The 25,103-nt window shown below is 42.1% G+C and overlaps 2 protein-coding genes across 20 annotated transcripts in view; both read right to left on the reverse strand.

Annotated features, from left to right (window-relative positions):
• Positions 1–4,975: 4,975 nt before the first annotated feature.
• MRPS10 (mitochondrial ribosomal protein S10) lies at positions 4,976–15,500 on the reverse strand. 2 transcript variants are annotated; one of them, XM_036907281.2, is made up of 7 exons: positions 15,421–15,500; positions 13,103–13,167; positions 12,943–13,012; positions 10,830–10,966; positions 9,494–9,602; positions 8,334–8,423; positions 4,976–7,918 (listed from the first exon to the last, which is right to left on the reverse strand). In XM_036907281.2, the coding sequence occupies exons 1-7, from the start codon at positions 15,493–15,495 to the stop codon at positions 7,838–7,840; spliced, it is 627 nt and encodes a 208-aa protein (XP_036763176.2). In that variant the 5' UTR covers positions 15,496–15,500; the 3' UTR covers positions 4,976–7,837. The 2 variants fall into 2 exon arrangements, with proteins under 2 accessions (XP_036763176.2, XP_036763175.2); XM_036907280.2 differs by having other exon boundaries at positions 12,943–13,015.
• Positions 15,501–19,587: 4,087 nt separating this feature from the next.
• The window catches only part of TRERF1 (transcriptional regulating factor 1), a 186,146-nt gene continuing 180,630 nt past the window's right edge, over positions 19,588–25,103 (reverse strand). For all 18 annotated transcript variants that reach the window (XM_057494098.1, XM_036907224.2, XM_057494107.1 and 15 more), the window contains one exon: positions 19,588–23,307. In XM_057494098.1, the coding sequence (XP_057350081.1) occupies positions 22,983–23,307 (325 nt within the window). In that variant the 3' untranslated portion in view covers positions 19,588–22,982. The remainder of the gene's footprint in view (positions 23,308–25,103) is intronic.

The following is a 25,103-nucleotide window of genomic DNA, read 5'->3' on the forward strand; positions in this document are numbered from 1 at the left end:
TGCTAAGCTCCCGCAGCACCCCCCCACCCTTGTCTTGTCAACTAAACCACCTCGGCGGCTTCTGGAGGGGAGGAAACGAGAGGCAGAGCGCAGGGGAACTGAAGACAAGTGGGGAAAGCAGGCTGACAGCCTCCGCCTTACACAGGCTGGTTGCCCCTTTAGTTGGGCGCCACGCTGCCCCAGACACGAGACTCAGCAGTCCAGAGAGGAGGCGAGGCCAGCTCCCAGCCTGTAAAACAGAATCCGCCGGTCCCCTGCGGCTACTCCTCCACATGGCCTAGTGAGCAGCAGCAGGATCTATACTGTGAAGGGCTCCAGGTGGGCAGCTCTGTCCCTGAGCTCAAGCCCCAGCACAGCGTCCTTAGCTCCACTACAGCTCGCACCCTTCCGTCTTGGAATATTTCCACTTCCCCATCTAAAGTACAAACGCTTCCCTCCAACACCATTTGCCCAAGACCCAGGAAGGGTTTTTGCTGCTTTTTCTCCAAAGCATGAACATGTGGGTATGATCTGGGAGCAAAGGGTCTTTTATATTAAAGGTTCATGTAAATATGCTTTTGGATCAATTTTAAGTTCATGCTTATTTTAATGAAAGTGTCCCCTCCAAGAAATCAGAAAATCTGGAGCACTGATTATTCTAGATTTTAGGGACAGTCGTTGGTTCCAGTGAGTCTCATACTCTAAGGGGCAGCCCGTCTCCCCTTCTGCATCTCCAGGCCGACCCCTCTCGCCACTCCCTGCCCCCACACAGCCCTCATCTCTCAAAGTCCTGACTTCCTTGCCATTCCTGAAGTAGGAAACCCACTTCCTCCTGCTATCCTTTCACGTACTTGTGGATTTCCCCGCTCCCATTTCACATCCTTTGGGGTATGGAGAGCAGGACTAGATTCCTCCTTGCTCTTAGTAGTTGCCTCCACTTTTTCTCTTTTCTCCCTTAACAATGCCCGTCCCTTCAAAGGCAGGTGTCCCCCGTGCATTCTTCCTTGTTGCCACGAGTCACCAGTGACCTCACCACTGTCGGCGCATCAGCACAGTGACCTCCATGTCTCGATTAGTAGCTAATCCACCCCCCACTCTGGCCTCAAAGGTTCTTGATTTCTGGAGCTCCAAAGAGCTTTCCTTCCACCCACCTTGGCCTGCCACTTACTTGTGGTCCCCAGGCCAGTGGCTGCAGCATCTGTGAGCTTGTTAGAAATGCAAATTCTCCAGCCCCACTTCTCCCACTGAAGCAGGAACTCTGGGAGTGGGCCCAGCAACCTGTAATGGAACAAGCCCTCCGGGTGCTTCCAGTGGACACAGAAGCCTGCGGACCCGCACTGGAGGCCTTGCCGCACTACCTCTGAAACACACCACCACCTCCACCTCTCCTTCCAGCCCACTTAATCTAACACCTTCACCCTGCTACCTGCCCAGCCTTGAGTCTTGAACCTGTGATCTCTTAGGTTTCCTAACATCTGTCACCTCGCTCACATCCTTGCTTTCCTCCTTACCCTTATCCACAGGCCAGAACTCTTGCCGTTTCCTTGTCATGACCTTGACCTTTGTGCCGCTCTCTCCCTCCACAAGTCACTTGGCAAGACCTGACCCAGGCTAAAGCTGTCCACTAACCATACATAACACCTCACCTGCACCCAGAAGGCTGGGCATGACTACAGGAAACCACGTTGGCTGCACACACTTCGAATTAACTCGGATTGTGCTGCATCCCGCTCCCTGCTGTCTTCACTCCCCACTCCTGGAGATGACCCTCCCGCGCTGCTGGCCTTGGACCCTACACTCATCCCCATGCTCAGCTCATGACCTTGCCACACACCTCACTTCACAGTGAAGCAGATGCGCCCGACAGCCCTCACCTTCCCTGGTGCTTGCCTGCAAGTGTACCCGTGAACTTGGCCCTTCCTCCGGGTTCCATGCAAGCAGTGTCCCTCTCCCACTTCTCTGCCTTTCAGCTCCTCCCCTTGTTTTCTAGGTCTCCTCTCTCTGCCTATTCAAGCACTTCCCTCCCACCATTACCCCTTCTTCTGTGTGTTTAATTCAACCTTCCCTCATGGATCATTCCTGTCTGCAGACACGATTTACTGCCACTTTTATTAAAACAAAATAAAGCAAAAGTCCTTCCTCGATCCCACACTCAGGGGCCCATTATGACTTCCGTGGGCCTACACACATATTCCTTCACATCTTCTAAGCTCAATATTGAATAAATTAAATAAATGTTAAAAATGATATTTTATCACTTATTGGTATGAAATTCAGATCAGATTATATTCATTTTTTCTTCAAATTTTGAAAGAAATTCAAACATTTTAAAAGAAATTTACAATCCTGCAGGCACTGAGCACTGTCCCTAATGGAGCCACCGGCCCTGCCAACCCCTGCTCCTCTCCAGCTACCGTCTGATTTTGGTTCCCCTACAACCAAACCCTTGGTGCAAGATGGTATTTTTCCAAAATCGCACAGTAATAGACCTGGTCCCCCATGTTCCTCCCATCAAGAGGAAGAGTCAATTTCTCCTTCTCTTCAACCGGGACAGGACTTTGTGGCTATTCACTGAAGAGAATGGGCAGATGTGACACTACGTGACTTCCAAGGGAGGTCATCAAGGCAATAGGGTTTCCACCAGGCTCTGTCTCAGACTTGCCCTTGGAAGTCAGCCACCATGTGGGGAACCCCAGAGCCTACGGAGGGGATCCTGGTGACAGCTAGCCCCAACCACCAGATGTGCAGGTGAGCAAGGGAGTGAGCCTGAAGGTAGGTTACCCCAGCCCATCTTCCAGCCACCCCACCTGACACCAAATGGAGCAAACATTGTCCCTCCACAGCCCTGGCTGAGCTGCAGATCTGTAAGGGCTGTCCCTTAATCACTAAGTAAGTGTTGAGTGTTTAAGGTAGCAATATAACTAAACATTCTCAAACCTGTTTTGTCATGTTTCTTATTCTCTCCTCAACTTCAACTGGATGCTCATTCCCCACTGCTCCATGGACACGTTCATAGTGGTCACCAATGACCTGCTGTTCTTCCTCAACCTGCCAGCAGTCATCACAGCTCATCACGTGGATTCTTTCTTCAAAACTCTAGGTTTCAGGGACCCACTCTGCACTTCAACCTCACTGACTGCTCATCTCCTTCCTAGCACCTCCTTTTTAATATAGCTCTTCATGCCTGGGGCTCCCAAGCCTATCCTCAGCCCTTTTCTCTTGTCTACCTACACATACTCTCTCCCTAGATGGGCTCATTCACCCCTCGACATTATATACCATTTGTGGGTTGCTAGCTTCCAAATATCTATCTTCAGCCCTGGATGTCTCCCCAGAACTCCAGATTCATGAACTCCACTGCCTACTGGACCTCTCCATGCAGATCACAAACTTGGCAAGGCCAGAGCCAAATTATTGATTTCCTTCCCAAATTCCTCCTCGACCCTTCTCTACCTCAGTGACAGCATCACCATTTATCCAGCTGCTTAGGCCAGAAACCAGGAGTCATCCTTGAGTTTTCTTTCTCTTAGATCCCATTTCAATCTACTAGTAGGTCATTCCATCAAATCCACCTCCAAACTACATTCTCAATCCAACCTCTATCACTCCATTCCATCACCACCTCCATTACTGCAACTCTAGGCCAGGCCATACCCTTTCACCTGGGCCACAGCAGTAGGCCCTAACTGGTCTTTCTACCCCCTCTTGCCAACCCCCTCCTTACAGTCCACGCCCAGCAGCCAGAATAATGTGTTTACAGCTTACATCAGATCCTGTCCCTCTCCTGCGGCTTCCCATTTACACTCAGTAAAATCCACACTGCTTCCCACACACACGACAGAGCACAGGATCTAGCCCCTGCCTGCTCAGTCTTCATGTTCCTCTGCCTTGTCCACAGACAGAACGAGGTCTCTGGACCTTAGCAGAGACGGTCCCTGCTGCTTGGACTCTTCTTCCCCGACATCTTCACACATTATCTCCTTCTCAATGCTCTCCCCACCCCCACCTCAAGCAGTCTCTCAAGTAATTCTGTCATTATCCTATTTGCTTCATAGAGAGAAACTATCTTATGCTTTCTTCTCCCTTACTTATTATGTCTTTCCTACTTGAGTCCAAGATCTTTGAGGCGAGAACTTCATATATGCTGCAGAATCCCAGTGTTAAGAACAGTGCTTGGCACATTCAGGGAATTCAAAATACTCGAGTACCTGAGCAAAGCACTTGGCACAGTCAGAGTTGAATTAATGCAAGCTCTGACTCCTTAATTGTGTATGACAACTGCTCTGACTCCCTTGAGAGTGCCTGGGTTAGCAGGTATTTGTTGATGTGAAAGACAATGGGATTTTAGAGCTGGAAGAGGCCTTGAAGATCATGCAGCCCCGTCATTTTCCTTTACTCCATCTCATGCCACCTGACAATACACGCCCATGGCTGCTGTGGCTGGAGTACCTCAACTCGCTTGCTGTGAAGGATGGGTCCTCCCTGTGTCTCCTCATATTTATCAGCATTTAAGCAACACTGAGCAGTAACTGAAGGACAGCACCTGTGGTCAAGTTTAAGAAATTATATGAATAAAATGTAATTTGATTTAGCCTCTAAAATTCAATTGGCTTTTCATGTGGGTCAGATGCCCATGACCTGCCCTTAAATACTGCTGAGCTGTTGAGGTATAAATATATCATTGCAAAGAGGATTAGGACTCCATAGAGAAATGTGACAGCTTGAAGCAAGTTAAGGATAGTAAGGATTTGAGGAGGGTGGGGTTAGGAATGGAGTGGGGATTTGCAGAGAACACTGGGGGTTGCAGGCAGTCAGCCGGAAGCCTGGCTCCAGAATTAAATGCTTGAGAGCAACAAACCAGTTTTTCTGAGTCCTGGGTGGGGCTGGCCCGAAGGCCTGCTGTAAACCACCTCCATGCCTAGCAGCAGTCTCCTTGCTGAAGTCTGAACTCTCCTGCTGTCCTCTCAGACACCAGGGACCAGCACCAGCCTTGAGACCACAGGGACTGCTCTGTTTATTATGCTTCTTGTACTTACTCATACACATTTATATCTTTTATTCCTTAGATTCCACCCCCTTCCTCCCCTCCCCACCAATCAATCTCTTTACGTAAAAGCTTTAGGGAAGAGGAATACATTTTGCTAACAAGCAAGAGGAAATAAATTAGGATTTTAGGTTGGAATATTCTGCATTTAGTATGTGAACATCGAGTACCTCCTAGCCTTTAAATGGTAGGATCTGGGGCTGTCCCTGTCACTAGCCTGAACTTAAAGCAGTTTCTCCTCCTTTTTCATCTCAAAGTCATCTGTCAACTGAAAGGGCCTGAGTTGGCCAATCACAACTTCGTTCTCTCTCCTATAAGATGGAGATAATAGTAGCTACTTTACTCTGTTGTTATAAAGGCTGAATAAAACAGTAACTGTAAAGGACTATGTAAAAGCTTGGCATAATGTGTGGTAGTTATTGTAATAAGCATGTTACATGTTTTCTCTTCTAAATTCATCTTCATGGCCACTCTTAAGTATTATCCTCACCTTGGAGACACCTTTCCAGCTGGTGTTTAAAGTCTAGCACACAAGCATCTGGAGTACCATCGAATCTGTACTGTCACCTAGTAATAACTATTTACTGAATGTCTACTATTTGCCCAGTAGTGTGTAAGGTGCTTTGTAAGATGCCTGATTTAATACTCCAGCCTAATGAGTAAACAGAGGCTCTGACTGGGTTAAATATCTTGCCCAAGCTTAGAGCAGTTAGTGGGTTTGAACTCTTATCTGACTCGGGCCTGTCTGATTTCAAAGTCCAGGCTTTCACTACTCTGCTACTCATTAATGTGGTAGTAAAACTATTAACATAATGTAGGAGAGGAGGAATGGTAGCTGACAAGTAGAAATGTTAAGAAATTAGATAACTGGCTTAAAATAATTCCTTTGTGTATTTACTATGGCATGTCTAAGTGGCCAAAAGTACATGTAATTCTCTTTGAAGGCACTGAAACTAGACACTGAAAAATTATCTCACTTCCTGTTTTCCGGTTCATTCTCCCTTGTCCACTTTTCTCTCACTACCTGCTATCCTCACCAAGGACAGAAGACTTGGCATTAATTCTTATTTTCAAACTATGGCTTTTACTCAGGAGACCCAATTTTTAAAAAACTTTTTCAGCCTATCAGGGTAAAGAAATCAACTTGTTAATATTAACTAGGCTTCAAATATGCCAAATACTTTTGTCAAAGAAATACTAGTTTTTGTCACTTGTGTAGTTTACATATTTACCTTAAAAGAAGGTTTTAATATATAATTTGAAGTGCTAAACTGAGTAATCTGGTTTATGTGTTACCTTAGCTTGAAACAGCTGGAAGTAGATGCATACCTTTAAAGGGGCTCACACAGACAGTCACAAAAGGTGAATGTGCAGGAATCATTCTATTGTAACACAGGGATTAATACTGTCTAAGAAAGCACAAAAAAGCTTAGATGTGGGTCTTATTTTTAAAGAATTACTTCTTTTAAAATGGGCCACAAATTACTGCTTTACCAGATATTGTTACTATTATATTGCTCTTATTCACTAGCTCTTAATCCTGAGGCTTAGACCTGGGATAAGCACGCTTTAGGCATTTGTGAATGACATAGTCAACTGAGCTGCAAACAGAATGAGGTCATGGGGCACCAGGCTGTAATTCTTCTCATGTTAATGACAGTAATGGAAGTCTGATACATTAGCAGTATGTATTCAAAATACTGATACCTGATAGCAGGTCGGGTCAGGAAAAGAGAACAGGGACTCCAGTTTAAGGGGGGAAAAGCTGAGAAGTCATAACTACCCCAAAGATAAGAAGGAAACCACAAAAGACATGGACCTGATTCTGCTGTGAAAAGGAAACAAATCACTCCCTTGGGGCTGATACACACACAGTTTCAGCCCATTGAAGTCTTGCCTCTTTCAGGGCTTCAACTACTATTTAATTTCATGGAAAAGTAGACATCTCCAAACAAAAAGAGTGCCATTTACCAAAAGAAAGAGGCCCTCTAATCGATGTGGAACTTAATAAGGAAAAATATTTACCTGTGTCTTGTTAAATTTTCAAAAGCTATTAATTCTATTTAATTTTTCGTATTTACTATAGTCCTGGGAGCAAAGTTAACAAAATAAAAGCTTGTTGAATGAACCACAGGACGAATGAAATGATACAGGTAGTAATATCTTGAGCTCAAATTCCAATACAGTGACACTTCCAGGCAGCCCTGTCAGGGTCTGGGCTCCAAGAAGAGTTTGGTGCACACCACTAATGTACTTGAACTGCTGCAAAGTATATTCATTTTCAAGAATGTAATGCCTACCTGAGGTAAAATTTGGAGGTCACAGCCCCAAACCAGCATATGCCAGTCTTCACTAAGGTAAATACCAAAACTTTAACTGCTTAGTGTTGTATTAACCAAAGGTTCCTTCTAGGTAGTGTAAAAGAAAAAAAAATGTGTATGAGGAATATTTTCAATAGTTTCAGATGAATGAAATGATATAGGTTAAAATCAGTATGAACTGATAATTGAACAGCAGAATAACAAACAAAATATAAGTTTTCTGGTGTGTAACAGACAAAATGGGTTGCTTACATTTGTTAAAATCAGAACTGAAACAATGGCAAGTATAAAAGAGAAGATAAAGTGGTTCTTTCATTACAGCCCAGTGTATCATTCAAGTTCCACTCCCCGCTTTTCCACTGATGAGGGCATGTGGCGTCACCAGAGCGGTCGGGTGTGCTCAGAAGCATCTCGACTGAAATACTCTCCATTCAACATACATGTCTGGCCCACCCTCATTTCAAAGGCCAGCACAAGTGGTCCCTCTGAGATTTTATGACTTGCTTTCTTCTTTCTCTGGTATCGTTTCCCAGATTGGCTCCTTTATGTGTTCCGGTAACCGTTCTAATTTTGTCTAAACAGAGAAAAACAAAACTATAATATAACATGGACTTAAACAAACTCTTCAGCCACACGTTGGATTGGTAAATTTTGTTCCCTTCAGTCCCCCTGATGTTTTCCTCTTACCCCTTGCCCCTTTTTGTAGGGCTCTGAAACAGAGAGAAGGGAATGTGATGGTATGTAAAACACTCTTATATATGTAATCTGTTTGATCACCAGTGACTTCCAGGGACTGCCATTAATGTGGTCCCAGGTCTGGAGCCCTCAGAGGAGGCCTGGGAAAGACAGGGATGTGAGGGGCCCGACCACTGTGGCCGTGCTGCCCAGGCCTGCCGAAGGCCACCCCTTCCACTCAGTGAGCCAGGACCAGACCGCAACGAATCACAATACAGATCTCTCCCCAACAGAGGTAGAAATATAAGTCGTACCTTTGTGACTTCCATGGCAACTCCTTCAGGTAAGTTTCGTTGAATATATTCCAAGTAAACGTCTGCTGTACTTCCAGTTAGATGTTCTAACTAAAATTTCAAACATGAAATTGGTTCACGTTATGCTGTTACAGCAGAAATTTTAAGTTTTTTAGTAAAAGTGGGAGAGCCTTTCCTTCCTCTATGAAATCTTACAGATTCCCAATGTAAAAGGAAAAAAGTGTAGATCCTCTGGCTGCACTGGATGGGGGGAGCATGACTCTGAAGTCCCCTTCCTCCCAAATGCCTTAAAGCCAGGCTCTGTGGAACCCAGTTAGCAAGCATCGTTTCAAAGCTGAATGAGTTTCATAAAACAACTCAAGACAAATGCAAACAGAAGTCTGATAAAAAAGTTGGCATTAGATTTTCTATGTGCTCCATGGCAAGGTGTTTCTGTCAGACATGGATGGATACAATTTTGGATTTTTCTTCATTTAAGGGTAGGACTATGTCTTTATCATATTTGTACCCTCAATGGGGTTCAATGTAAAAGGTGCACATACTTGTTTGAAGAACATTTACCAATCATTTACCATATGAAAGAAGTATTCTAAGTGCCTTGATATCTCATTTAAATCTCACACTAGCCATTATGGATGGGCACTCTTATTATTCCCATTCTACAGATGAAGGAATTGAGGCACAGGTCACACAGCTGCTGCGTGTCAGTACTTGGACCTGGCTGTCTTGCTCCAGAGCCCATGGTTACCTTAACCACAAGACTATGCTGACCCTACTGGATACACGAATGAATGAAAAACCTTAGTAATGCCCAGCACAGACATGGAAAATCCAGTTAGCACAAGAAAAGAATGATTAGAACTGTGTGAAAACTTAACCAAACTTTTTTAAATATAAGAAAATCATTCTACTGCTCTCATTGTATAAAAATCAGTCTGCATAATCTGCATTGCTGAGTTAAAGCATGAGCTACTCTAAAGGATGGCTTAGATTTTTCATACTGCAATGCTTCCATAAACACAAAAAGACGTGCACCTTTTCTACAACTATCAGCATGGGCTGCCTGACAGGATGTCAACTCAGTCAACATTTAGGGAAAATTATGTTATGCTAGAATGACAGTTTAGCCATTTCAAAAATGATGTCTGAGACAAACTCACCTCGAAACATCTGTAAAGAGTTCTCATTTCATACTGAACTCTGTGCTTCTTGAAAATATGCACTGATTTGAGAAGAGTAAATCGCTCTATTTTCTTTGGAGGTTCATGTCTGAAAAATTAATGGTCAAAACAATCTACTTGAGCTAAGTGATGCTGAAACCTGAGTCACTGGTATCAAAGCATGATCCCACAATTTGGTAGGTCAGGCTCACACTCAATTATAGGCATTACCTACCATTTACAGACTGCCATATGTCAAGACTGTAATGTGACAACTTGTCATAAAGCTCAGGCCAACGTAAACAAACCACAGATAGCAATAGGAACATTTTCCCACAGACCCAAAAATGAGCCTTGGCATGAAGCACACACACCCCTGAAGTCCCTTACTGAGCAAATATATGAACTGTGAAGAGCAGCACCAATGTGTTGGGCACAGTTGTAATGTCTGCTGTGTATGTACTATTTTAGGAAAATTTAGATATATCAATAATCACAAAGCCATAGTTGGTTATAGGAAATGTGTGTGTTCCTTCTGTTTTGTTAGAAGGCAAGACTGGCCAGTCCCAAATGGGCCTTGTCCAACATCACAAGGAGTGGGTGATGAGACAGAGGAGGTACAGTAATCCCCACTTATCCCAGTTTCTCAGCTACCAGCAGCCAACTGCAGTCAGCAAGCAGACAATCCTCCTTCTGATGTATTGTCAGTAGGTCAGTAGGAGCCTATGCCTACGTCACAATGCTTCCGTCATTCACCTCACTTCATCTCATCACGCAGGCACCTTATCATCTCACATCATCACAAGGGTGAGAACAGTACAGTTAAGATATTTTGAGAGGCAGAGAAAGACCATATTTACAGGCATCCACTGGGGAGTCTTGGAATGTATCCCCATGGATTGGGGGGTGGCGACTGTAGTTATCCTAACCCTGCAGTGACCTCAAGGCTGTATGAAGCTTACCTTGCTCAGGGATGAAATTACTGGGTGAGTGGTGTTTTACGCAGTTTTGAAACAATGATATATTAGCCAAAGACCATCAAATCCAAGGGATCTAAAAGGACTGCTTGTTCACCTAATTCTCCTCCCTGACCCTTGGACACCCCAGACATGATGGCTTCTTGGGTCTCCTTATGTCTATGTATTTCCAGAGAAATTATTTCCTCCATCTTCCTTGCTGACTCATTCTAGTAGACAGGAAGAGATGATCCTGCTGAGGGTAGTAAGACAAACCTAAACCCATCATGAGCTTCTATTCCATATCTGGGGTCAGCACCCTTTTCCTATTGATTGTGTTACAGCTGCTAACAGATCAGGTAAGGAAAGTTCATACTTACACTTTAATAGAGATACCAAGTTCTTTAGCAGCAAGTACAGCAAAATATTCGTAACTGTCCAATACAGCCTTATCATGGCCTTTTACTAAAACTGACAGGTGCTTATATAACGTGTCTGGTTCATCAGAAATGGTTATCTGTAATTATGAAATAAAAAAGAAAAGTTTTAGTCATGGTTCCTCTAGTATTTATAATTGGGAAGTTTAACATATTATCCTCAGTTGAACAACTTCAGAGTTTACTAATAAATGGGGAGAAAAATGTTGAGAATATCTTAATACTGTTAGCTTAAATATCTTGAGTTTAAGTAATTATCACATTCAGATCTCCACAATGAAGCTTAATATCTGTTAAAATATAGTTTGCATTTTAACATTGAAAGTCTACTAAAAATAGACTTTCAAGTAACCTGCAAAATCACTAATGGAACCTTCTAACTTAGTAGTAATTGAGCCCCCAGTATACAGTGTGAAAGAATTTTGGGGTATGTTAACAAAAGTAGCCTGGTCAGAAGATATGGAAGAAAATTAAACCCTGCCACTTCTAGCTGAATGACAATGGGCAAGTCATATAATCTCACTGCACTTTAAATTTTCTCATATATAAAATGGGGTAACATCTATGCTATAGCTCCGAACACTTCTGTAGGGAATAAATAAGAAAACAGATTAAAGTGCTCACAAATGATAAAACATTGTTCTATAAAGGCGAATTACTGCTATTTATGTTTTTTATTGTTTTATTCATGTATGTTTTGCCTGCCCTAATAGAAAAATCACTAATTTCTAATTAAACTGTTATGACACTGACTGTACATTTAACTTCTTCCACTCTAATACTTAAAGATCCAAGAAATAAAGGGTTTGACATTTCTGATTTTCTTCGAAAAGGTGAATTATCCTCACTTCCTTAATCCATTAAAGCAGTAATTTATATTACTAATCCAATAATTCAAGGTTAAATTACTTTACCCCAAAAGGAGATCTACTTACTAACCAGGAAGCTAGACATTTACTCTCAATTATCCCAAGTAGGCTGTTGGTAGAAGAGAATATACTGACATTCTCTCTCTTAAGTGGAGTAACACAGGAGGGGACATACAGCCCTAAGATGTGGGCTGACTGGTCCCTATATGGTTACAAAGATATTTTTTGAATATTAGAAGTATTACAAATTAGGAGATTTTGCATTAAAATTTGTGGATTTCAGTCCAGCTTGGAAAATTCAGACAACCTTGCATTACTAGCTCTGATTTCCCACACGGCAATAAGTGACTAAATAGCAGTTGTTCTGCAGAAAGGCAGCTTGCCACCGTGCCTGCCTTGTCGCCTTTCCTTACAGGCCTGGCCCATGCGGGCATTCAAGCTGGAGACTGGGAGTTCAAGTGTACTGTTAGGGAAATATGTCCGTTTCTGTTAAAATGAAACAGCAGTACCTTATGCAGAACACAATTCCATTTTGGTGTGCATGTGCATAGGTGTTACGATTACATATAGACAAATGTCTAGGATTCATACCAGAGTGTTAAGAGGATTATTTTTGAGGGGTTGAACTAGAAAGATTTGGAACTTGTAAGTTTTAAAAATTGCAAACAACACAAAACTTCATTGACAGAACCATGGCTTTCAGTTAAAGGAAACAAGGTTATACAGCCACATCTAGGTTCCCTTTACTTGTGGTAAGAGTAATTCTCTTTTTCACTGTGAACAATATAGCATTTCCCAGGCCCAGGCTCAATGTCTTAAAGTGAAAACAATGCCGACTCAACAGCTACAAGAAAAAAATTTTTCTGTAACATAATATCAAGTATTCTGCATCACTAATTATGACAACTCTTCACATTATGCTAAGCTAAAAACAAAAGCCTGCTCATGCCCATGGTTATTTGGGGGTAAAGAAATTATGCCTTTAAAACATACCTTGATACCCTGAACAGTAATATGAGCATCCAGGAACCATAGGGAATACTTTACTCAGGCACAGCGTGCATTTGCCAGTACTCCAGAACAACATTTTTTATTTATGAAGTGTTTGGAAAACAGCCACAAATAAAATAAAGAGGAAAACTTATTGCTAATACAGCTCTTTATGTCAAGAAATGGGGAGTACGTACCGTAGGCTTGGTCAAATCCTTAGGAACATCAACGTGTAGTTTTGAAAACTGTACCCACTTCATACTTGTACTGCTATGTGCACAAACAAAAAGAAACCTAAGTGAAACAGACAAGAGCCCATCTTCGTACTAAATTTAGCACATCCAATTATATACTTACTGGAGAAAGCCACCATTTTTAGCTGTACTGCTCTTAGAACAGTTTACAGATAATTTCCCTGAACCCTTAAAAAAAGGGGGGGGGGAGAAACATGTGTTAGAATTAAAGTCAATCCCCAAACCATTCAGTTTCCACTCAAAATCAAAAGATGTACTATGCTGCAAAAAAAGGGCGATCTCATTATTTCAGATGATGTTATTAGGGTAACTAAAATACCAAATCGGATTTCATTAAAAAAAAAAAAAAAAAAAAGAACCAGGACAATAGTAGAGTTGATAATCAAAAAGGACTCTTAAAATATTCTTAAAAGGACTTTTAAAGCTCAGGAGCAAGAACTCTTTCAAAACAGCAATTCTCACATTAAAAGGAGAGATATGAACTAAGTATGTGGACATCAAGGAAAAATGTGACTTCATATCTCCATTAATTTTTTAAAGATTAAATGTACTTATTATAATACTTATTTTGCCTAAATATTATTTGAGCAATAAAAAAATTACTTAATTTACTAAGAGTTGGATTAAGAATTCTCAAGTACCCTTCTTCTGAAGCTTTCATACATCTTTTCCAGCATATGTATGTCTTGGCTTGGCTGGGATAATTTAGCTTACAAATACACTGAAATACACACTAAACTTACACCCAATTTACATCACTACTGTGCCTCCAACTGCAACAATCCAGCATTTCCAAATCCTTTATTGTCAGCTCCCCCTGGTGGAACAAAACTTCTAGTTGTAGGAAACCTATGGTACTGTATAAAAGTAATTTGCCATCTGTTTTTCCCTTAAGCTTTCCTGAGATTTCAAAGTGTAACCTGAGAAAGTTGGAAGCACAAGAGGACCCTTAAAAATACTCTGAGGATGTAAGTAACAGTTTAGTACAAGTGAAACTTAAAATACTGTGTATCATCCAAGTATGCTAAAATTAAGCCTATTCTTAGTATATCGTCCTTCCCTTCTTTACCTAAGATGGAGGCAAACCTACTTTCACATTCTTCCTTGGATCAAGGCGTTAAAACAAAGAGTAAACGAAAGCAGGCACAATACAAGGCAGTAAGACTATACGCCATTCCCCACATCTGCTCTGCTGACCCCATAAATCCAGTTGTGTAAAAGGACCACAGGTCTAAGGAATCTGACACTTCTCAGTCTCATTTTCCCAGCATAAACCTCTGCTTGTAACGTTGGAGCCTAAAGGGCTCTTTCATCTACAAGTTAAGTTTTCTTTCCTTTTTATTTTAAAAGGGGGTGGAGTTCGGGTAGGGTGTGTCTTAGTAGTTCAAAATTTCAACCACTAACACCATCTGATTTTTCTTAAGAACACCATCAAACTTTTTAAAGTGTGATCTGAGGAACCCTGAGCCACTTTCAAGAGCCTGGGAGATTAAAACTATTTTCATAATACTAGTAAGTGCAACTTTTCCACTTTCATTCTCACCCGTGTACAGGGAAGTTTTCCAGAGGCTGCAAGATGTGTAATATAGCAAAAGAAGCAGATGAGAACCTAGCCATCCTCTATTAAGCCAGACATTAAAGAGATTTCACAAAAACAAAACATTGCCACTCTTCTCACTAAATTTGTTTTGGAAAATTGTTATTTTCCATAAAAATATTAATTGTGTTAACATGTAATGAGTTTATTATCGTTACTTTTAAATGAATAGTTTTAAGATTCTCAGTTTTATTTTCCAATAAGCTAATATTGATAGCTAGCCCCTCCCCCTCCCCCAAAAATGCTCTACGGAGTCCTCAGCCACTTTTAGAGTGTAAAGAGCTGCTGGGGCCAAATAATTTGAGAACAGCAGCTTAAGTTTTTGCTTCTCTCCCCAAAACAGCGCAGTGGATATCTAACCCACTAAGCCACTCCTCCGATTTCAGCGACTCTCATATAAATCACAGAATCCCCAGATATCAGGAAAGTATCGCAATGTGGTTTCGTGTCAAGTGTCTAAGATCTCGTGCCAGCTCAGCGCCTAATTTTCGCGAGACAAGCTTTCCGTCTTCTCTGAGCCTCAGTATGTTCTGCAAACGTGAATCAAGAGCGGCTTGGAACGTATTTATGCTCAAATTCCTCTCCAGCTCTGACATTCTACGATTCTTCTTTTTCCTGTCTTCGCCCTGATTCATTAACTTACGTTGTATCCCATGAGAATTAAGAGAGAAAACCAACCCTCTTTTCTCCACCTTCCTGCAAACAATGGGCCGAGACGCGGAATAAATATCAGGAAGACTCCAGGTGGGCAGAACACCTGGTGGCAGTCAGATTCAGTGGCAATTGTCCCTGTCGGCGCCTACTCTCCCAAGCCCGCCAGGTACCTGCCAGAGATGCCGGCACATGACCCCCAGCACTGCTCGCGCTGCCATCTTGTCGTCCCGGCCTCCCAGAATCATTTCCGGGGTCACAGCCGCATCCTCGGACCACAGAGTTCCCCAAGAGGAGAGAGTATAGCCTTGTGTTCCGGCACAGTAACAACCATAGAGACGACATTATGTGCTTCTTGGGGGCGGCACAGAGAATACCTCTGGGTACCTCCCCGGGCGGCTGCCTGCAGATGCACAGTCCTGATAAAGTGGCTTCAGCCCACATCTAGATAATTGCCAAGTTCCATTAATGCTTTCCTCTTCAAATTGTGTTTGTACTATATGGTTCCTGTTTTTTTGGCAGCAAACATAACAAAACACATACTTGGAAAAAAACATGTATTAATATCCATTATTTCTGGGTAGTGGATTAATGGTTGATTTATTTTCCTACTTATGTATTTTTCAAAATTTTAGCAAAATTTATATTTTATTAAAAGGAAAAGTCTACAGTGAGCCCAGGTCCCATCCCTTTACCTCACTGTGATATAGCCTGTATATGTTCCTTAATCCTACCTTCCTTCCCCACACTGATTGACATTTTTGTGCTCCCATCATCCTACTGTCCTACTGATCTTTCTAAATCTTCATTTTCTTATGTCACTCTAGTATTTCGGAATTTACAATGGTTGCCTTCAGCTAGTACCACAAGCCAGTAAGTATTATAACCACAAAATGTCTGGTTATTAATGTCCACCATATTTTAGTTACAACTAACAAGACTCATAACTGGGGTTTGCCAAAATACAGATTTCTTCTGTTTGTGCAATTCCCTAAGCTTTATTTTCCCCAAGTGCTTTCACATATACACCTTAACTTAATGGAACACTCTAGATTTTAAATTGGGAGATCTGGATTCTAATTCAGGTTTACCACTTAGCTGACTGACTTTGGACAAGTTATGCCCCCACCCTGATCCTCAATTTTCACATGTATCAACAAGAGTTAATAATAGTTCTTACTTCAAATGGTTGCAATGAGGATTAAATGGGATACTGATGTGTGACGTTTGGTACAGTTTCCAGCACATTATCATGCAGGATAAATGTCATCCACTATTTGCAACATAAAGTTGCTTGCAAGATTATGAGAGACCTAACCTTGCAAGACTGCTGAGGTTAAAAATAAAAGGTTAAGTTTGTGAGAACTTTTTTTGGCATGTAAAGTCCTGTGCAACTGTGAATTTTTTTTTCTTGTCGCTAGTAGGTATTCCTTACCCTATTTTGCAGGCAGGAACGCCAAGAAAGAGGTAGAATGATTTGTCCAACATCACACAAACTGGGAAAGATCTAGGACCAGAAGCCAGTTTTCCTGCTCCTCAGACTGGCGTCTACTCACTTGAACTCAGCCCCTGTGGAGATCAGGCAGAGATGCCCAGAGTGTGGCAGCACCACACTTCCCCTTGTTTTTGGATGTGCCCCATCTTGGCAGACTGCCCAGTGCCCTTTTCAGAACTAGGCTCTCTGAATTGTGACATTCAAAGTTGGCTGGTCTCCCTTGGCCAGTGAGGTTTCCGATAGCTCTCCAACTCTGTGGCTGCTTTGGAAGTTTGCATCAGTCTCTCTGTGGTGCTTCTGGGATGGCTCCTCAGCCTGTCTGTGTCCACATCGAGTAGTCTCAGCTGGGTGAGGGTTCTGCAGCCACAATGATGGTGACATTATGGCTTGCAAATGACTTTTACCTACATTACCCGATCTGATCCTCGCAAGAATACATAAATTTTATCCTAGTATTATAGGTAAGGAAACAGGCTCAGAGATGACATGGCTCACTCAAAGTCATATAGTGAATAAGTTACAGCTGAACCAATAACCATCTTCACAATCCTAGCTCAGTGCCTTTTTTTTTTGCTCCTGCAGTAGGGTAGGGCTGACTCTATAATGAGGTCCAGTTCCATCTGGTCTCTTTTGGAGTTGTGAAATAAAGGTCCCCACTCCCCAGCCCCCTGCAAGGAAAAAGCATTTATTTTTATTTATATTTTTATTTAAGAGATGAGTTGCTTGAACTGCTCCTGGCACTGGAAATGTGGACTCAAAGCAGAGTCCTGAGGCCAAATATAATCTCTTTATTGATAGTTTTTCTCTGCTTAAAAATAGCTTATGCTTCCTTAGAACTGTCTCATAATATGGCCCCTGCTTGTTGCCTTTGGCTCACCAAGTTTACCAATTCATACTCTCAAACGTGGGAATTTGATTTGGTCCCCTCATTTTTTTGAGCTATGTCATGTCATGTGTTACCAGAGGACCTATGTGCCTGATAGCTTGAGGTCAGTTGCCAACCCAGGTCCAGTTAGCTAGGGCCAAGGTGGGAGTCATTGTGAGGGGCAAAACCAGGTCTTGCTAACAGTAGGACTGTGGGCAGGGCTCTTTGGCATGGTGTGTGGGCAATGACAGTGTTCTGAAGCTTGACCTATCCATTATGGGTCCTTCCCCTACGACCTAAACTTTCAAACATCTGACCTACTGTAGATGAGCAGAGCAGGATGCCAAATGATTCTAGATGATGTAAATATGCCTTGCTGTATATCCAGGAAAAATATAAGTATGTGCATCAAATATTTCTAACTAAAATCATATTTTGATTGCTCGTTTTTGTTTTAAAAGACAGCCTTTTCCTGTGATTGTGATGATTTCACAGCTGTGCACTTATCTCCAAACTCTTCAAGTTGTATATGTTAATTTATATAGCTTTTTATGTCAATCACATCTCAACAAACTAGTTTAAAAAAAGAAGATGGAAATATTGCTAAAAATAAAATTAGACAAGCAGAGAAAGTAATGATCCATTTAGCTTTTTGGCTAAAGTAAGATCAGTGTATTATGTACCAATATGTGTGTTGGGATGCAAAACAAGCATCTATGGCTGCTCTGGTTTTTACAACTCAAGCAGAAATATTCAACACTTCCCTTGGGGGCAGGAATGGGGAGGACAGCCCTTTACAAAAGATTCTCTTTCTTATATAAAGGAAATAATCAGCCCTCTGGCTCTTTTTTACTGGATATTTGTGATCCAAAGATCACTTACATTTCACTTAGGGATATATTACTCAGTTTCTTAACATTCTTTCCTAATTATGTTTTGCTTATGTCAACATTAAAACTCTTCGGTACACCCCAGCTGGCTGGCTATGGCTGAGGAAGGTAGACTGGGAATTTGTGGAATTCAGAATTGACTTTAAGTGAACTCAAAAGGTTTCATTTACATCCACACACATGGATAAGCAAAACCTGAAAGATCAGAAAGGTGATTAATTAACGTAACAAGTACTTGCTGGGCACCTACTATGAATTGCTGTGTGTGCTGGTGATGGTGAAGGGCTTCAAAATATTAATGTAGCAGGACGTTTCCTTTTCCCAATGGTGGAACTGGATCAAGTCCCAGGCCCTTGTGTGTTCTAAGCAATAAATTATTTGGCAGGAAGGAGTAATGTCACAGTCATCTTTATACACTTTCCACATGTATAATACAGTGTGGAATAGTGTGTTGGACATGGGGCTCATGAATACTGAATGAATGAATACAAAAGTAGGAAAAAGTCTTCAGATAGGATACCAGAGCCTCTGGAAGCAGAATTTAAATTTACAACACTGGTTAAATATGCACCGATTCTAGAGGAACAGCTATTTAATTTGATACAGGACTACCTTAAATTGGTAGCTAAAATTAAAGTAAAAAAAAAACCCCAAAGAACCTAGATCAAGGTCTTGAACAGTATGTTCAACCTAAAGCAAATTCTGTATAAAATCCAGAATTTCAGATTTATGTTAAATTGGTTGTTGACCATTAAAAAGTAAAGACTCTTCAGATTCTGGAAATCCAGATTAACAATGCATAAAAACCAGGGTGGGCTGGGCCTTGAGATACCTGGGTGTAATACTGAACTCCCCTAAACCACAGTTTGAGTACTATAGTTTCAAGACCACTAACCCTTCAAGGGGCTCATCTGCTGTTTCAGTAGCAGGGAGGTATGTCCTGGCTGGCCTGGAGGCACTCTGATGAGCATTCAATCTGACCAGCAGACTTCTAAACCAGTCTACAGAAACCAACTAAAAGGTACATTTGCATTTATCCATCATTGAGAAGCCATTTCAGTGTCTAGAAAGAAGGAATGTTTAAGCCAAATGAAACTCAAAAAGATAACATTTTATTTTCAGAGCAGCTGATGCAATATTGAATCAGGTTTTCACAAATAAATAGGACAGTTTCTATTTGGTTACATCTCTTACTTGATGAATGCCTAGCTATAGAACTGTAATAAATTTCTGAGGCGGCTAATGACTGGAATCTTTTCAATAAAATTCTTCTGGCTCTCTTTCTGAAAGAAGTATTGTGATCATTTAAAAAAATGCTTATCACTCAGGGAAAAACAACTTAGAATGCCACAGTTGTTTTTGATTTTAAGGAATGCACCTTTTGAGGACGAGTCTATAAAACATCTTTTTATTTGTTACATGTGATGTTTAAATATAACTTTGCTTTCAAGCTTTGAACTTTTTTTAAACCCCTTGTAAAATAAGACTTTTGGCTCACCTTAACAAAAACTGAACTAGGAAGAAACCTTTTTAGCAAAATGTATTATAAAATTCACTAGAAAATACTGTCCTCTATTTTGCCAAAATGTTACATAAAATCCTTATTAAAAATACACACATTACAAAAGAAAAATTATGAATATGCTATACATAAGTGCTTTCAATATGGACCAAGGGACCTGCATTCCGGGGAAGATACAGTTAAGCACACTAGATACTGTGAGGTCAACTTATATAGTGCAAACCTGAATAAATTACATCCTGAATTGGGAAAGCATGCAAAGTCATTTGCTGAGAATAGAACATAATGAAGTCAGAACAGGAAGCAATCACAACCACTATTAAAAAATGTTTTTGTTTTTATTACATTAATTTTTTTCAAAAATACTTTTTTTTACAATAGAACTCCTAGAAAATATTTACAACCTTCCTCTAATAAAATATAACAGCAGTTAAATATATTTGAAAATAAGATGGGTTTTTCCATAAAATATATCTGTTAACTTTTTATATACAAGCTTTCTCAAAGAGGTCTATATTCACTAATGAAAAACCATCTGAAGTAAACAGTAACCATGTTGAAGACATTAACCTTTAGGAAGAAAAGTTCTTTGGGGTGGGGGATGGGTCAGGGGGAAGCTAAAACACAACACATACATGCAGGCAGAATCATTTCAGGAAAAAAAAATTAAGTGCAATATTTTACCATGAAGTCAAAATTTTAAGTTGGTATCAAGAAATACTAATTCAGGAATTTGAACTGTCCCATTGAGGAGGAGTTCTTTGGTTATTTCAAGTAAAAACTGCTTACACCATACTGCATGAAAAATCAAAATTAAATTATGCATTATATTTTTGCCTTGGCAATTCAGTTATTTTTAATGTTTAAAACTGGAACGGCTGGGCAAGTCTCCAAACAGGACAAATACATTTGCTTTATAAGCATTTTTCTGGGTGTTGTCTTATTTGATAGACAAGCTTCCATAAACCCAGTAGCAGAACCATTCCAGAATCACTCTGACACCTTCAAGCTGAGGGAAGCAGTCACTGGGATAGATGTGATCAGCTGATATTTCAGTTGGAATCGTCCTGGAGCAGTTCTGCCACAAAGCTGATGCACACTGCCCAGGCAGCTCCTACCCAAAGCGTACGAGAGAATGACCCATCTGAAATGGCAGCAAATTAAAAAAAAAAAAAAGACATTTTTTTCCCCTAAAGAAAAGATGAAGGAAACCTCCAACACCTCTTTTCTGAAAACAGAATGATGGAAATGAAAAGAATCTTTGTATTTATTTTCTGTCCATGGCTTTCCTGAGATTCAGAGAACACTGCCTGTGTGGGGCCGCTGTGGGCCATGACGGTGTGCTTTTGCAAAATCAAACTTAAAAGATGGTCAGGCCCCGTCTTCATGCTTCCACTGACATTCTAATGCCAAGCTATTAATGTGCCAGCCAAATGGCCTGAAATGACTGTCCCATCTACAGGAACTGGGGAACCAGCCTACTTGGGGGTGAGGCAAGGCCTGAAAGCCCCCATTCTGGAAGTCAGGAAGCATTCGTGCCAAGGGGGAGCTGCCAGCAGCAGTCTCTGCACAGGGGCTGCCTCCCAGTCTGAAGGTGCACACTCACGCACCCTAATGGGGATGGAGCAGTCTGACTCAGCTCAAAAGCCTGAGCTACATGCCATTTGTGAAGGATTACAGGTTTATTCCCTTCAAGTACAAACAGCAACCCTGCTTACAGGGACAGGAGGAGGCAGAGCAGAGTTATGTAGCTTGGAGAATTCTAGAAGTGCTTTGGTAAATGACTTTAATGAATACATTCATTGTTTGAATGCAAACATTGCAGCTGAAGTGGTATCTGAAACCATTTTTTGTTTCCCTTTAATGCTATTTCCCTTTATTTGCTACCAAATTGGTTAGAAAACCCCTTTTTGTGGAGCTTGCATCAAGCTAAACTTTGATCCAGCATTGGTGAATTACAGCAAAATCCCAGTGAATGAGGTTTCACAGTACTTCCAGTGGCACACAGTCATTTCAGAACTCCACTGACCACTAACAGTGTTCCAAAAAAGAATGGGCTCCTCCCATCTAATTTTGGGGCAGAGAACACTTGGCACCCAGGTATTCCCATGAGTGCCCCTCCACCACCCTCCCTAAAAAGCACCCCGGTAACTTAATAGTTGGGGTTATTTTCCTCCAGATGGCTCATACTGAGACACAGCTGTGCCAATTCAGGAAGCCAACCGGTCCCCAGGGAACATGGACTGAGGACACACTTAGTCTACGAGGTCCTTAGTAGATCATTGCTGCGGAGTGAAAGCCGGAAATTTCACATACAGTACTCAGTTCCTAGAAACAGGCCAATGAGTGACAGGCAAAGTAGGGAGGAAACTTATTTTCACATTTGGGCAACTTTTCAGATGACCTGTGTGCTAGCAGAAAGCTGTGGACCACGAGAGCTTGCTCTGCTCCCTGGAAAGCTACCCCCTGGAAAGCACAGAGTCTCCTGGCAAAGACTCCAAGTTCACTGCGAACTACAGAATGAGGTCAGAACAGAATCAAAATAACTCTTGGTGGGAAAGGATGGCCAAAGGTGGCCTGCTTCGCACATACATATACGTACAGTTGCCGCAAGCTTTGGGATAAAAGGTAACCAGGATGGTTGACATCTGAAAGCAAAAGAACATGAACGTCAGGTTCATTCCTTGCCAGGAATGAGTTCATGGGAATGTAGCCCAGAAGAAATGCCTCTTTAATAGAGTTGTGCCAGCCAATTACTTATTCCACCCAAACCTCCCACAAAAAACAATTTTTTTTTTAAAATAAAAGGAAAAGAAACTGGAATTTTTTTCTAAACCTGAATAAAACAACCACTTTTTAAACAGGTAGTTAAAAATGGTTACAAAACAAGCAGGCAGTCCAGGTTTCCTGAATAATGAAGACAGAGGCTGCGGGGTTTTGCTGTGTCCGAGTGAAACAGGGCTTTATAGTTCTGTGTCACCCTGAAGCAAAACTGAATCTTGATCATCCAAGAGGAGATCGGTGTCCACGACCTCAGCCTCTTCCATGACTCCTCCTAACTGCTGGACAACGTCGTCATCGAGGATGTCCACGTCCTTGATGGGTTTGATCAGACTCAGCTGGTCCAGGGGCAACAGCCCTGGTGTCCCCACCGGCCCCGTAGTCCTTTCGATTGTGGCTGCCATTTCAGCTGCAAAGGCCGCCTTCTGGGCCTTTTGCCTCTGCTGTTCCTCCTGCTGCCTGTGAGTTTTCATGTGCGCATTTCGGCTTTTGATCTTGAAGAAGACTCTAAAGATGGAGGAAAAGCATGTGAAATTTAGGGGATCTAAGTTCTTGGAAATGTGGGTGTCCTATAGGGAATAAGGGTGCGTGGTCTAACATCTGTTTAGAGTGGCTTTGACTGAGTACCTGGCTCCTTAGCTCTTACGACTTCCTGACCCCCTGAGCTGCCACCTCACCTCTCTCTCCTCCAAGCAGCAAAGGAAAACGGATGGGGACAGGAACACATTTACAGCGTCAGGCTTCCTCCCTGTGACAATGGAACATGAATTCCTGTCCATCTGTGTCTGGAGCACAAGGCCCATCTCCTCCTTCAGCTTCCCCCTTTCTTTCTCCATAATTCACCAAATCCTCTTGGCCAACCCCAGAATCCCCTGAACTTCCTGCCAAGCTCTCATAGCTCCCATCAGGAATGGCCAACCATCCACCACTGCTGTCTGTCCCATTCTTCCCCAGTCTACCTTCTGGACGACCGGCCTGCACATCCTTGGTATAGCTCCTTCTTTCTCCACCCTCTCCACCTGGACAGTTGTCCCCAGAAGTGCTTCACCAGTAATTCTGTGGCCAAACCCAATGGCCCTCTCCTCTCTTTATATTATACTTGACATCTGAGCTGTTCCCTCACACTTTTCACCTAAGTCCCCTTCTTGTTGGCCATCATAGTACTGTAAGTTCCTGCTGTTTACTTCAGAAAGAAATAGTGGTTCTCAGCTGAGAATCACTATTCTCAGGTGACCTGCCTCCCCAGGGAACATCTTGGTAATGTTCTGTCACAAGTGAGGGGGTTATTTCTGGCATCTAATGGATAGAGACTATGGCTAGATATCCTACAAGGTAGAAGGCAGTCCTCTTCCCCAAACAAGGAATTATCAGACTCCACTGTTAGTGCTGGGCTTAGAAACCCTGGGACAAGGGACCTACAAACTATGGTCAGTGGGCCAAATTCAGCCCACCACTTGTTTCTGTAAACTAAGTTTTTCTGGAGAGCAGCCACATCTTTTTAGGTATGGTCAATGGTTGGACTGGGTAGTTGGGACAGAGACAGTAAGGGCTGCAAAATCTGAAGTATTTCTATCTGGACCTTTTTCAGAAAAAGTTTGCCTAGCTGTGAGACTGCCTGTTTTTTGAGCAGGGGGTGGCATAAATACTCTGTATTGATTCCTGGGCTCATAAAGGAAAAAAAAACACCCTGATTTCTAAGGCCCAAGTCAAACAGTTGATGCATCACAACTGGACATACTGAACACTGTTTGATGTCATGAATATAATTTCAGCAGCTGAAAGTGGCATTCTGCAGACATTTCCCTAATGATATTGCTTGTCCGGAGAACCACCAGGGCACATTTCTATTTTCCATAAAATCTTAACTGGAGTTATGGTATAAAAAGGTCCCAAGCAACATAAAAACAAGAAAAACACTGAATGGATGTCACTGAAAGACCAGCCAGAGAGCTTGAAATTCTAATTTTTGTTTGTTAAAATGTCCTTTGTCTCCTCCACCTGGTGGAATGAGGCGTTGTAGCCTGTGTGAGCAGAGGGTGGGGAGGGTGCAGGCTCCTCTCAGGAAAGTGGCAGGGCCCAAGCCCCCCCGACACCCCACCCTGGGCAAACAGGTGGGAGGAAATGGCAGTCACCTGAGGAGGGTCCATTATTTCAGGTAAATAAGCTTAATGATCAATCTGGGGGCTCATTTCTTCCATGGTGACATGAAAATGATACCATGTCCTGGCTCTGAAGGACATCAGGGCACAGAGGAAGGGGGCTAACCCCTGAATCCATCTCCCCATCTCTGCACTTCACAAAGG

The sequence above is a fragment of the Manis pentadactyla genome, chromosome 16 (assembly GCF_030020395.1).
Source record: "Manis pentadactyla isolate mManPen7 chromosome 16, mManPen7.hap1, whole genome shotgun sequence".
Taxonomy (NCBI): Eukaryota; Metazoa; Chordata; class Mammalia; order Pholidota; family Manidae; genus Manis; species Manis pentadactyla.